This window comes from Bos indicus x Bos taurus, chromosome 8 (assembly GCF_003369695.1).
Source record: "Bos indicus x Bos taurus breed Angus x Brahman F1 hybrid chromosome 8, Bos_hybrid_MaternalHap_v2.0, whole genome shotgun sequence".
NCBI lineage: Eukaryota > Metazoa > Chordata > Mammalia > Artiodactyla > Bovidae > Bos > Bos indicus x Bos taurus.
In genome coordinates this window covers 75,800,066-75,815,169 of record NC_040083.1, presented here as the reverse complement: position 1 = coordinate 75,815,169, position 15,104 = coordinate 75,800,066, and the positions used below count along the sequence as shown (strand labels likewise).

The window sequence follows — 15,104 nt, the reverse complement described above, 5'->3', positions numbered from 1 at the left end:
TATCTTTTTGGCCAACATATTATTTGTACTCCTTGATCCAAATTTCTATGTATAGGAATTTATATTAAGAAAAAAAAATAAGGATAGGCCCAAAGATTTAAATGCATGAATGTTTGTTGGAGGGTTGATCATAATAGTGAAAAAGAGGAAATATTTAAATGTCAAACAAAGGGGCATGGTTGAACAAAATGATGGAGTGGCCTTAATGAACGTAAGGTAAAAGAGTGTGCGTTAATTGAAAATGATTCTGTGAAAGTATATTTACTGACAGTGGAAAGTACTCTAAATAGTACATAAAAAGCAGATTGTAAAAGAACATACAGTTGGACTCCATTTAAAAATAAATACATGTAATTTTTATATGTGCATAGAAATATCTGGGAAGATATAGCATCACATGTTAACTAAGCGGTTTCCCAGAGTGATAGGTTTAAGGGTGATTTTAACGTTCTTTTTGCTTTTCTTTAAAAAGTTACAACTAATATTTCAACAGCTTTTTGCTGAAAAACTGCATGGTCTCAGCACTTACTCTCTTCCTGGCTCCTCTGCCCATGCTGATGCTCTGAAAAAAGAACAGAAACAGAAGATTAGTCGTAAGTGACTCTCCATAGGAATATCAGAAAGAGAATTAGAGGGGGGCTTCTGCCCAAGGACCTCAAAGACAAGTGACAGTGAGCTTCCTCAAATCTCACAGACAGTCTTCTCACTGGCAACAGGTGCCCAGCCAAGGAGGCCCTATATCTGAGGCAACCTGATTCCAGCATCAGTGAGACTGATCCCTGAAGAGCAACTGGGTAACTTACTCCCTGGCATTTCTTATCTGCAATTAGCTCAACAAACATTTTAAAAAATCATATACTAAGTGCTCATCTGTGCCAAGCGTTAAGGGGATTCTGAGGGCATATTATATTTATAAACAGTTGTTTATGATGAAGGTTTGGGTACTCTGCTTTGTATACTGCTGTCTCAGAATATAGCAGGTGTTCAAAACACTTACTGAATATATGAATGAATGCCATCAAACCCCTTAGTAATCATGACCCCGGGAAAATGTTTCTCCTCTTGAAGCCTGTTTTCTCATCTACTGTGAGATGCGTAAGATTGGATATGATGACTTTCCAGTTCTAGCATGCTAAAATTTTATGTTCCCAAGAGTAGCATGCTTTTTTAAAAAGTTATCTATTTATTTATTTTTGGCTGTGCTGGGTCTTCGTTGCTGCATGTGGGCTTTTTCTAGTTGGAGAGCATGTGATTTGGTGCACACAGGCTTCAGTAGTTGTGGCACACAGGCTCAGTAATCGGGGCACACAGGTTTAGTTGCCATGTGGCATGTGGGATCTTCCCAGACCAGGAATCAAATTCGTGTCCTCTGCACTGGCAGGCAGATTCTTAACCACTGAACCACCAGGGAAGTCCCAAGAGTAGCGTGCTAGATTCAACTAGATAAACATTTATTGAGCATCTACTCATGTGTCAAGGACTAACCTAAGCAGTGAGACAAAGATGAAGAGAGATGAGGTCCCTATCCCTGTTTGCTCGGGGTCCATGGAAGACAGAAGCATGTGATTAGTGCTCATTATTTACTCACTGATTCACTCAGTATGTTCTCTTGAAAGTCTGCTCTATGCCAGCAGTAGAGACACGTGCCCAGGGTGCTCATGCATGGAAACACCTACCCAGCTTGGGTGCAAAAGAAAGCCTCACTGAGGTGGCTATTTCTCAGCTCAATATCAAAAGACAAGTATGGGTTATCCAAGTGGAGAAAATGTTTTTCAGAAAGGCTGTCCAGAAGAGGAAAACAGCATGTGAAATGGCAAGAGCAGAACAATAACAGAAACTATAAAATGCTCCACCAAAGAAATAAAACAAACCCTGCAGTATAGACACTGAACGAATAGTTGTTTCAGGTGATGGAGCAAGAAGGAGATCAGTGGAGACTGGAGATGTGTGTGGGGTGGGGGAGTGTTAAGCTTGGAAGAAGCAGGTCTAGGCCTTGAAGGAGGGGGCAAGGCAGTCGAGAAACCAAAGGGCACATGTTGGTGAAGGCCTGGCACACCAGGCAGAGACCTCGGCTCCCAGCTCTCACTGACCACCTGAGTGATCTTAGAGGAGGTCTCTGGGTCCTGGTTTCCCAAATGCAAAGTGAGGGGGTTAGACCAGAAGGACTCTCACAACTCTTCCATGGCAGGGGCTGTGGAGAGGCTTTGATGGTGGATGGGGAGGGGACTCCAGAGGGTGAGAAGGGCATGTCCTGGCTTAGGCAGGGATTGTTGCTAGGAGGGCAGCAGCCGGATTCAGATTTCTGCCAGGCCACCTAGGTTTCCAGGGATGGGAACCCTCCTCTGAGGCTAAGCCGCATGAGCCAGAAAGCGGCTTTCCTTTGAAGAGCCTCTGATCCCTAAGGTAATGAGATGGAAGCGCAACAGTGTCCAGCAGTTTTCTGGCCCACAACAGAGCACTGGAGGGCCAGCCCCACCCCAGGCTGCCAGCCCTAAATAGGAAACGAGATCCAGTTACCATTGCCCCCCGTAAATATGTCTGTAAAACATTTATCTGGCAATAAAAGAACTGACAAGGCAATTTGAGTGTAATTGTTTTTGGCAGTTGGAAATATTTCAATTAACACACTGTAAAAGCCACACTATAATAAATGCAAAACAGGCCAATGAAATCAGCTACAGCCCTGACTTCCCAACCATGACAAAAGAGATTGAATGTCAGGCTGCCACCTTGGGCTGTTGGTCTTCCAGAAGGAGAAGTCTGAGGCAGACAAGCCTGAATTCCTGAAAGGTTTCTGAGGGTTCCTCCCAGAAGCTGTCAAACCGCAGAAAAAGACAGCCCAAAGTCCCTCGTTTGGCCCTCGGAACTCTATCATGCAACCCCGCATCTCTGGTCCAGCCTGCTCTCCCACTACTCTGAGATGCAAACAGCAAGGTACTCACATTTCCTGAGCTTGGCCTCTGCTTTCCCACTTCTGCACCTTTGCTTTTACCATTCCTCCTGCCAAGAATGCCATCTTCTCCTTCTCCCTCCCTCCCACTCTGTGCATGCATGCTAAGTCGTGACAGACTCTGCAACGCCATGGACTGTAGCCTGCCAGGCTCCTTTGTCCACAGGATTTCCCAGGCAAGAATACTGGAATGGGTTGCCATTTCCTTCTTCAGGGGATCTTCCCAACCCAGGGATCAAACCTGCGTCCGTTACATCTCTGGCATTGACAGGCAGGTTCTTTACCACTAGCACCACCCAGGAAGCCCTATCTCAGCTCCCACTATCTTGGCCTAACAAAACCCTACCCAGCTAGCCTCTGCTAGTTCCATCATCTAATCCTGACCTTTCTCCTACCTCCCTCTATTCTTTCTGTCTGCACTCTGAGCAAGGATCTGCCCTGCCTCACATTACCATCATTAGCATTGGCTGTGGAGAGATGAAGGATGAACTGTAACTTCAAATAGATACTCCGTTGTCTCCAGGTTTTGTTCTGCAAAAGGGGACAGAATTACAGAAAGAAACATATAGTGCAGTGCACATCAGAGGCAGCTAAGAGATTCCAGCAAGGGAGATCCCCCATTCTAAAACACTGACCAAAGAAGACCCTCTACTCTTGGATGCAGCATTTCAGTCATTCTGTGAAGTCAAGGGAGGAGCCCAGGAAGGAGTGGTGCCCCCCAGGCCACCAGGGCAATCAGAGTAACCCTGAAGATCAATGGGATAACAGCTGTCCCAGCGAATTCCTTCATAGTAAAGCACTTTTCTATTTTCACTGTTAAGAGATTTTACTGTGAGCATCCTGAGGGCAGGAACTGGTAATGACTCCACTGCCTAGTTCTCACTTCTCTTACAGGACCTGACATTGCTGAGGGCTCCCTTGTTCCGTCTAGAAACTTCTCCACCTCCAATAGTTCTTTCTCAATATCCTTGACCCCTCCGGGAATGGGTGCTTGACCCCCTAGTCTTCTGTTTCTACACATTCTCCTGGGTGCTCTTATGCCCACCCACAGATTCATCTTCTTCTTTGTTCTGAAGCTCAAATGACAAAGCTTAGATTTTCAAATTTGTGACAGAGTACTCATACTCATTTTCTTAAAAAATCAACCTCATTGTGTTCTTTTTACACCCTAACCATCATCTTTTTTTTCCCACTCCAAACTTCCATCTCCTCTAGTATTTCCTATCTCACTCAAGTGTACAACCATTCAAGCACCTAGGTTGGAAACTGGGAGTCTTCAGTTACCTGTCTTTCCCTCATCCTTTTACTAGCGTCATATTTCTAAGTCTAACAATTCTATCAGTTTAATATCTTTTATAACTATCCTCTCCATTCATATCCCCCTTTAATTCAAGTCCTAACTCCCTCTAGCCAAACTGCATTTGATTACCCTAACTCCATTTTCTCTCCACTCTCATAATTATATCTATCACCATTTTCAGCTATTGAGCACTGACCCTGAGCCAATCATTTACTAAGCAATTTATGTACATGATCTCATTTAATCTTCATAACCATCCTATGGGGAAGGATTATAACATCATTAAAATCTGTAAAACAGGAGTTTTACAGATGAGGACCCTGAGGCATAGCAAGATGAAGCAGCTGACCCAGAGCTGAACATGAACATGTTCCCAAACTCTTATTCACTATAAGTAATCTTCTTAAAATGTAAGCTTGATCACTCTCCTACTTTAAAGCCTCTAAGGGCTCCCCGTCACCCACGAGTGGAATCCCCAAATCCCTAACGTGGCATCCACCACATTCCCAACTCTTTTCCTGCCACAGCCATGGAAGCGTGCTTTGAAAAAGAAAATTCAATGTAACAGGTGATTATTATTGCCACCTACTGGGCATTTGGGGCTTCCCAGGTGGCACTAGTGGTAACTTGCCTGCCAATGCAGGAGATGTAAGAGACGGGTTCTTCTCCTGGGTAGGGAAGATCTCCTGGAGGAGGGCATGGCAACCACTCCAGTATTCTTGCCTGGAGAATCCCATGGACAGAGGAGCATGGCAGGCTACAGTCCATGGTATTGCAAAGAGTCAGACATGACTGAAGCCACTTAGCACACACTGGGCATTTATCTGCACTTAGATTTGTTTTGGGGCTTCTCAGGTGGCACCAGTGGTAAAAAAAAAAAAAAAAAAAAAAACCCTGCCAATGCAGGAGGCATAAGAGGTGTTCTAGCTCTGGGTCAGGAAGATCCCCTGGAGAAGGGCATGGCAACCCACTCCAGTACTCTTGCCTGGAGAATCCTATGGACAGAGGTCACAAAGCATTGGACATTACTGAAGCAAGTTAGCATGCATGCAGACTTGTTTTGATACATGACATACTACACAATGTAAGCAATCCAGCTGTCCCTGAATATATTTTAGGGGTAAGTCAGGAGATCAAAACTTCTTAAATTGCTCCCTATTATGAAGATATTATTTTAAAAACAAGTATGTGATCAGATGTATCCATGGGGCTCAAATATGGGCTTTGAAGTCAACCATACCTGGTTCGAATCCCTTCTCTGCCATCTGCTAGGCAAGTTACTTGTCTTCGCAGTGTCCTTATCTCTTAAATGGGCATCATACCAATGCCCTCTGAAGGCAACTATAGCCCATAGTTATGAGGATTCAATGAGTCAATATACATAAAATGCAAACTGCAGTACCTGGCCAGAGTCTGTGCCCAATAAAGGACTGTTGGTAGTATTATTATTCCCACTTATACACCCTGCTCTGCCTAGCCATGCAGGATCTGTCTGTCCCTTTGCTTACTAGGAAGCACTTGCCCTAGGGATGACTACAAGTCTTCAGCAGCTCACATGTCCACCCAAGAGTTTCTTGGTGAAATGTGTTCTTTTCTGGAAAGAGTGGCTCTTTGAAGCGTGCAAACCCACAGACACTGCATCCTCCTTCCTGGGGCCCCAGGAGATTTTGTTCACCATTTCAGTTGTCTTGGTCCTTATTTTAAAACTCCCTAACAGGTTTCCATTAAGCTAAATTGAAACTAAATACCTCACCAGCTTGCAGTTTCCGTTTCTAAAAGGGTAAAAGCTCTTAGTCCCAAAGGAAGAGTAATTTACCAACAAATCTTCCTCCAGCTTCACTGACTGCATTTCAAATCCCTGAGCCTAGCGCAGTCTCTAAAGCACCCAGAAGGTGCTCAATAAGTATGGTTGAAGGAGATCTCAAAATTTTGAAACACTAGGTGAGAGTTCCTTGCATAGCAAGGAGATCAAATCAGTCAATCCTAAAAGAAATCGACCCTGAATATTCATCAGAAGTCCTGATGCTGAAGCTCCAACACTTTGACCACCTGATGCGGAAAGCTGACCCACTGGAAAAAGAGCCTGATGCTGGGAAAGATCGAGGGCAGGAGGAGAAGGAGGCAACAGAGGATGAGATGGTTGGATGGCATCACCGACTCAGTGGGCGAGTTTGAGCAAACTCCAGGAGATGGTGAAGGACAGGGAAGCCTGGTGTGCTTCCACTGGGGTCACAAAGAAAACGACATGACTTAGCAACTAAACAACGACAAAGATAAAGGCTAACAGGTGCTATCATACACTATTGTGGGCACGCCACCTCATGCAGGGTTAACTGGCAATACCTGCCAAAATTTCAAATGCGTATACCTCGCAACTCAGCAACTATGCTTTTTTGAATTTTTCCTATATAAATACTACAGTATTTATATATATACTGTATATATATGCATACTATATGCATAAGTATACTTATGCATACTATAATACATATGCAAAAGATGTATGTACAAAATTGCTCACTGCAGCCTTTTGGTAATATTTCAAAAATGGGGGAAAAAATCTAAATATTCATCCATAGGGGCCTAGTGAAATACGTTATGGTATAGCCATTCAATGGGATATTATGTATATTTTTAAAAGAATGAGGCAACTTTTATGTATTGTTATGTAAAGCCTCCAAGCTTTTTTTATTGTTAAATAAACAAGCAAGTTACATAAACAGATGACCCATCATTTTACTTTAAGAATGTGTGCACACACGAAATTTCTGGAAGAATAATGTAGATTCTGTTGAGAGTGGTTTGGTCTAGGGAATGTGACTGGGGAGTTGCAGGGAAGGGAAAAAACTGCGGTTTACCTTATACTCATCCTCATGGTTTTAATATTTTAAATGTAAATGTGCATTACTTTTATAATTTAAAATGCTAATTAAGAATTTTAAAAGTTAATACAGTTAAAGAAGGTAGTTTTTTTTTCCCCCTATTAATGCAGTGTTAGCATAATGCTCAGAATGCAGAAAAAGGAACATGAGACCAAACTCATGCTTCCCTGGAAGACCAAGAGGGAAGAAGCCAAAGCTATGGGCCTCTTCCCAAATAAGGGTAGAGACAGCAAGGCAGGGTAGGGTTTAAAACCTGAAGCTCTAGTGTAAGCCTGGCTTGATTCCTGATTCTGTCACCACCTACATGTGCGGCCTTGAGTAAGGTATTTATGTCCTAATCCTCATTCTCTCATTTATAAAGCAGAGAAAAATATTAGTACTTTCCTTAGATTTGCTGTGAGGATAAAATACAAAACATGATGAGAACCTTACTCAGAGCCCAGCACTCAGTAAGCCATCAAGTACCAGAGGCAGTGTTATTACTTTATTATTCTATCATGGTCTGCTGTGCATGCCGACTGACTCTCATTCTGAGGGCATTTATTGAATAGTTGAAAAGTGTGTTGTCCAGGTCCCATGAAATCCTTGTCAGAAAGGAAGCTATAAGTCTCAGGGTGTACAGCAGAGGGATGAAACTAAAAAAACTTTCCCTTTATACAGCATCTTTCAGTTTACTGAACACTTTGGAGTGCATCATCTTATTTGGCCCTTATTCTCATCTTTTGTGGGTGGATGTTGAATCTTGTCAAGAAAATTAGAGATACCAAGGGAACATTTCATGCAAAGATGGGCACAATTAAGAGCAGAAATGGTATGCACCTAACAGAAGCATAAGATATTAAGAGGTGGCAAGAATACACAGAAGAACTGTACAAAAAGGGTCTTCATGACTCAGATAATCACAATGGTGTGATCACTTACCTAGAGCCAGACATCCTGGAATGTGAAGTCAAGTGGGCCTTAGGAAGCATCACTACGAACAAAGCTAGTGGAGGTGATGGAATTCCAGTGGAGCTATTTCAAATCCTAAAAGATGATGCTGTTTAAGTGCTGCACTCAATATGTCAGCAAATTTGGAAAACTCAGCAGTAGCCACAGGACTGGAAAAGGTCAGTCTTCATTCCAATCCCAAAGAAAGGCAATGCCAAAGAATGCTCAAACTACCGCACAATTGCACTCATCTCACATGCTAGCAAAGTAATGTTCAAAATTCTCCAAGCTGAGCTTCAACAATACATGGACCGTGAACTTCCAGATGTTCAACCTGGTTTTAGAAAAGGCAGAGGAAACAGAGATCAAATTGCCAACATCCGCTGGATCATCAGAAAAGCAAGAGAGTTCCAGAAAAACATCTATTTCTGCTTTATTGACTATGCCAAGGCCTTTGACTGTGTGGATCACAATAAACTGTGGAAAATTCTGAAAGAGATGGGAATACCAGAACACCTGACCTGCCTCTTGAGAAACATGTATGCATGTCAGGAAGCAACAGTTAGAACTGGACATGGAACAACAGACTTGTTCCAAATAGGAAAAGGAATACTTCAAGGCTATATATTGTCACCCTGCTTATTTAACTTATATGCAGAGTACATCATGAGAAACGCGGGGCTGGAAGAAGCCCAAGCTGGACTCAAGATTGCCGGGAGAAATATCAATAACCTCAGATATGCAGATGACACCACCCTTATGGCAGAAAGTGAATAAGAACTAAAGAGCCTCTTGATGAAAGTTAAAGTGGAGAGTGAAAAAGTTGGCTTAAAGCTCAACATTCAGAAAACGAAGATCATGGCATCTGGTCCCATCACTTCATGGCATATAGATGGAGAAACAGTGGTAACAGTGACAGACTTTATTTTGGGGGCTCCGAAATCACTGTAGATGGTGACTGCAGCCATGAAATTAAAAGACACTTACTCCTTAGAAGGAAAGTTATGACCAACCTAGACAGCATTTTAAAAAGCAGAGACATTACTTTGCCAACAAAGGTCCATCTAGTCAAGGCTATGTTTTTTCCAGTAGTCAGGTATGGACGTGAGAGTTAGACTATAAAGAAAGCTGAACACCGAGTAATTGATGCTTTTGAACTGTGGTGCTGGAGAAGACTCTTGAGAGTCCCTTGGACTGCAAGGAGATCTAACCAGTCCATCCTAAAGGAAATCAGTCCTGGGTGTTCATTGGAAGGACTGATGTTGAAGCTGAAACTCTAATACTTTGGCCACCTGATGCGAAGAGAAGACCCAAAGAAAAATATGGACTCATTTGAAAAGACCCTGATGCTGGGAAAGATTGAGGGCAGGAGGAGAAGGGGACAGCAGAGGATGAGATGGTTGGATGGCATCACCGACTCAATGGACATGAGTTTGAGTAAACTCTGGGGCTTGGTAATGGACAGGGAGGCCTCGTGCGCTGCAGTCCATGGGGTCGCAAAGAGCTGGACATGACTGAGCGACAAAGAGAAGAGTTGAATCTTGTCAACTTCTTTTCTGAATCTATTATGATGTTGTCATATGGTTTTCCCCCTTTTTTCTGTTAATGTGAAAAAATATATTGATTGGGTTTTTAATGTTGAGCTAACTTTGTCTTATTGAAATAAACCTCACTTGGTCTGATATATTATTTTTTTAATATATTGCTGGAACAGATTTGCTAATATTTTGTCAGATTTTTTTTTTGCATTTATATTCATGAAGGATGTTGGCCTATCCTCTTTTCTTATAATAGTTTTGATTTTAATATCAGAATTATACTGATATCAAGTAAATTGGAACTTGTACCCTCCTGTTTGCTCTAAGACTTTGTATAAGATTGGTGTTATATTTATTCCTGACATATCTATTCATCAGTGAACCCATTTGGCCTAGAGGTTCTTTGTGGGAAGGTTTTAAATTATGAATTCAATTTCTTTAAGTAGATGTGGTCTTCATATTTTCCATTTCTTTTTGTGTTAAGGCAAACTGTTTTCTTCAATAAATTTGTCCATTCCCTTTACATTGTTGAATTTATTGCCATAAAGTTGTTGATAATATCCATTTATTACCCTTTTTAATGTCTGTACAATCTGTAGTGATATCACATTTTTCATTTCTGTTATTGGCTATTGTGTTTTCTTTTTTTCTTGATGAGCCAAGCTTGCTAAGTTTTATCAATTTTATCAATCTTTTCAATGAACCAACTTCTGACTTCGTTAATTTTCTCTATCGTTTTTCTCATTATTTCTATGAAACAATAAGATAAATGAATAAATTAATAAAAGAAAGGGAATTGATGAAATAGATTTTGCTTCTGTTATTCTGGATTTAATTTCCTCATCTTTTTCTATTTTCTTAAGGTAGAAACTTAGAACATTGATTTTAAATCTTTTTTCTTTTCTGAAATAGGCATTTAAAACTACACGTTTTTAGTAAGTCCAACTTCAGCATGACCCCACAATTTGTGATGTTTTATTTTCAGTGTTGTTGTTTAGTCGCTATGTCATGCGCAACGCTTTTGCAACCCCATGGTTGCAGCCTGCCAGGCTCCTCTGTCCATGGGATTTCCCAGGCAAGAATACTGGAGTGGGGTGCCATTTCCTTCTCCAGGGGATCTTCCCAACCCAGGGATCAAACCCACGTCTACTGCATTGGCAGGAGGATTCTTTACCAATGAGCCATCTGGGAAGCCCATCCAATTAAAAGGTTTTTTAAATTTCCTTTGTATATTTTTTTTAATTTAGAAGTGCATTCGTCAATACCTAAATATTTGGGGATTTGCTATTTATGATTAATTTAATTTCATTTTGGTCAAACTATTCCTAGTATCCTGAGATTTTTTTCTGTCATGGATTGATGTTGAGTTTGAATTGAATGAAAACCTGTAAGGTATTAATATTTTGAAATGTATTGAGACTCACTGCACGTCCCAGTGTATGGTCTATTTTTTTTTTTTTAACATTCTGCCATTCTTAGGTTCTATAAATGTTAATTAAGTCAAGTTGGTTAACAGATCTACATATTTCAGCTGAGCGAAAAGTGTTAAAATCTCCAGCTATCATTGTATCCTTTTATATTTCTCCGTTTAACTCTGATCAGTTTTTGGTTGATGTATTTTGAAGTGCTATTAGTAGGTACATACACATTTGAGATTTCATTTCACTTCTTGAATTGATCTTTTATCATTATGAAATGTCCATATTTTTCTTTGGGAATACTCTTTGTCTTGGAGCCTACTTAGCTCTGATAATACTATAGTTATGCAGCTTTTTTATGCTTGCTACTTGCATGGTATGTTTCACCACACTTTTATTTTTCAAACTTTCTATGTCTTTACACTTAAACTATACTTCTTACAAGGAGCATAAAGTTGGGTCTTGCTTATTCCTCCCCCCCTGCCCCCCCCAGCTTGATAATCTCTGCCTTTTAATTGAAAGTATTGGTGCGGTTGTCTTTACCATACTCTGCTTTGTTTTCTATTTTTCATCTACTTTTTCCTCTGTTCATCTTCTCCCGTCTTTTATGTTAGTTGAGGTTTTTAGTATTTCATTTTATTTTCTCTGTTGGATTTTTGGCTGTGCCTTTTTGTATTACTTTCTAGTGGTTGATCTAACGTTTATAGTATATACCTCAAATCGATCATAGTCTATTAAGAATAAATAACACACCACTTCATATTTAACAAAGTAATAACCTTCAGTTAGTTCAGTTCAGTCGCTCAGTCGTGTCCGACTCTTTGCGACCCCATGAATCGCAGCACGCCAGGCCTCCCTGTCTATCACCAACTCCCGGAGTTCACTCAGACTCACGTCCATCGAGTCAGTGATGCCATCCAGCCATCTCATCCTCTATCGTCCCCTTCTCCTCCTGCCCCCAATCCCTCCCAGCATCAGAGTCTTTTCCAATGAGTCAACTCTTCACATGAGGTGGCCAAAGTACTGGAGTTTCAGCTTTAGCATCATTCCTTCCAAAGAAATCCCAGGGCTGATCTCCTTCAGAATGGACTGGTTGGATCTCCTGGCAGTCCAAGGGACTCTCAAGAGTCTTCTCCAACACCACAGTTCAAAAGCATCAATTCTTCGGCGCTCAGCCTTCTTCACAGTCCAACTCTCACATCCATACGTGACCACAGTAAAAATCATAGCCTTGACTAGATGGACCTTTTTTGGCAAACTAACATCTCTGCTTTTGAATATGCTATCTAGGTTGGACATAACTTTCCTTCCAAGGAGTAAGCATCTTTTAATTTCATGGCTGCAGTCACCACCTGCAGTGATTTTGGAGCCCAAAAAAATAAAGTCGGACACCGTTTCCACTGTTTCCCCATCTATTTCCCATGAAGTGATGGGACCGGATGCCATGATCTTCGTTTTCTGAATGTTGAGCTTTAAGCCAACTTTTTCACTCTCCACTTTCACTCTCATCAAGAGGCTTTTTAGTTCCTCTTCACTTTCTGCCATAAGGGTGGTGTCATCTGCATATCTGAGGTTATTGATATTATCACACCTTAATTCCATTTACCACCACAACCTCATCTTTGAGGTTGTTGCCACGTATTTTATTTCTATATACATTATAAGCTTTAGCTTACAGCGGTGTTATTTTTGTTTTAAACAGTCATATGCCTCTTAAGAAAATTAATAGAAGCCAAAAATATCTAGTATTTTATCTTTAGGCCCGTATTTACTATTACTAGTACTTTGGGGCCTTCCCACAGGCAGAGCTTCCATCAGGAGTCATTTTCCCTATGCTGAAAGAGCTTCTTTTTTTTTTCTTGAAGATTTATTTGGTTGTGTCAGGTCTTAGTAGTTTCCATGCAGAGGTCGGAGAAGAGGGGATTCTTCCCCAACCAGAGATCAGACCCATGTCCCTTCCACTGCAAGGCAAAGTCTTAACCTCTGGACCACCAGGGAAGTCCTGCTTTCTGCACTTCTTGTAGTGAAGGTCTGCTGAAGACAAATTTTGTCAGTTTTAGTTTATCTGAAAATGTATTTATAGAAAACTCTTCCTTTTGAGGGATATTTCTGTTGGACATAGAATTCTGGCTTGATGGTAATTTTCTTTCAGTGCATTAGCTATGATATTCCATTGTCTTCTGATTGCTTTTGTTTACAGTGGGAAGTCAGTCATGATCCTACTATTCCATTCTGTGCATTGTGTCATTTGTCTCTGGTTGCTTTCAAGATTTTATTTTTATCCTTGGCATTCAGTTTTTTGATTGTGAGCGACCTACCTTTGGTTTTCCTTGATTTATCCTGCTTTGGGCTCATTGAACCTCTGCTAATAATATGTTTTCCACCAAATTTAAGAGATTTTTGACAATTATTTTTTTTTAACTACTTTCCTTCTCCTTGTCTTCCTTCTGGGATTCCAGCTACTTGCAAGTTACAGATACAAATATGACATATTCCCACAGGTCACTAAGGCTCTTTATAGTTTCTAATCTTGTTTTTCTCTGTGTTTTGGATTGGATAATTTCAATTTTCCATCTTCACATTTACTGTTAGGACTAGCCAATAAATTTTTCATTTCTGATATTTATTTTTCTATTGTTTCCATTTTGGAGGCTTAGATTCCCCATCCTTTAAGTCAATACTTTTTTTAGTTCATAAATGTATTTTAGCAACTGCTTTCAAGCCATTGCCTACTAATTCCAACATTGGATATCACTGGTATCACGGTACTCTCCTTTGGATCTCTCTCCCTGAGCCATGATCAAGAAATTGACCCAAGAACTTCCCTGGTAGTTCAGTGGCTAAGACTCCATGCTCCCAGTGCAGGAGGCCCAGGTTCCATCCCTGGTCAGGCACAAGGCAACTAAGAGTTCATGTGCCACAACTAAAGATCCTGCATGCCACAACCAAAAGAGGGCATATGCTGCAACTAAGGCCGAGTTCAGCCAAAAAACTGAATAAGTATTACTTAATTAATTATACATGTGAAAAAAGAGTTTAAAAAGAGAAGAAACTGACCCAAGGCAGAAAGCAAAGATAAACATGTAACTCATGTTTTGGTGTTCTCCTTCCCTTAGGATTGGGCGAGTACCGAAACCAGCTGCTTCACATATTGTGTCCAGGATTACGGGCTGTTCATAGTGGGATGGTGAGTCCAGTATGAAATGCTCCATCATGGCCACAATTTATTTCCTATGTCAAGGTCTTTAAAAGTTATGCATAGAGTGTGATGCATTTAAAAATTCATTGTAGAAATGTGCTATTAAAAAAAAAAAAACCTCTTAAAGTAAAAGGCTTTTGTAAAGGACAGAACCTTTTGTAATGTAAATATCGGCCCTGAATGGAAGCAACCAGTTGGAAAATATCTGAGGCCCTCTCCGATCAACGTTTGAGAAAGACTTACCAGAGCAATGTAGAAGTTACTTTCAATAAAGCAGATTATATCCTGCACAGGAGGAGCTAAGGAAAGACCATACCACCTTCTAAGGGAAATTGCCCTGCTTCACAGCTTTGGCTCCTTAGAAAGCCATAGGACCTTATCCTCCTTGATATAGCCTAGCATGAACAGGTAAGCTGGAGACAATCAGGTTTCTTCTCCAAGGGTTTGAATTGGGACCACAGAGAGAACTGGTGGAGGGATGTAGATACTGATGGAGACATTTTATGAGACAGAAGAGGCCAGAGTAGTCATGATGAGCTGAAAATACAGTAAGTAATGAGGGAGCTGAAACCGTAGAAAAGTTGACTGCTTGGGAAATGAAAATAGGGAATGAAATATAGTTGCTAAGAAAAGTAGAGAGGGGACTTCCCTGGTGGTCCAGTGGTTAAGAACCTGCTTTGCAATGCAGGGGATGCGGGTTCAATCCCTGGGCAGGGAACTAAGATCCCACATGTTTCACAGCAACTAAAGCCCATGTGCCCCAACTACGGAGACCTTGAGTGACAACGAAAGCTTCTGTGTGATACAACGAGGATTCCACATGCCTCAACTAAGACCCAGTGCAGGCAAATAAATAAATATTAAAAAGAAGAAGAAAAGTAGAGAAG

General features: G+C 41.1%; 1 protein-coding gene across 2 annotated transcripts in view; it reads right to left on the bottom strand.

Annotated features, from left to right (window-relative positions):
• Positions 1-15,104, bottom strand: part of DNAI1 (dynein axonemal intermediate chain 1) — a 68,591-nt gene that overhangs the window by 45,429 nt on the left and 8,058 nt on the right. For both annotated transcript variants that reach the window (XM_027550040.1, XM_027550039.1), the window contains exon 2: positions 530-562. In XM_027550040.1, coding sequence (XP_027405841.1) covers positions 530-562 — 33 coding nt within the window. The remainder of the gene's footprint in view (positions 1-529; positions 563-15,104) is intronic.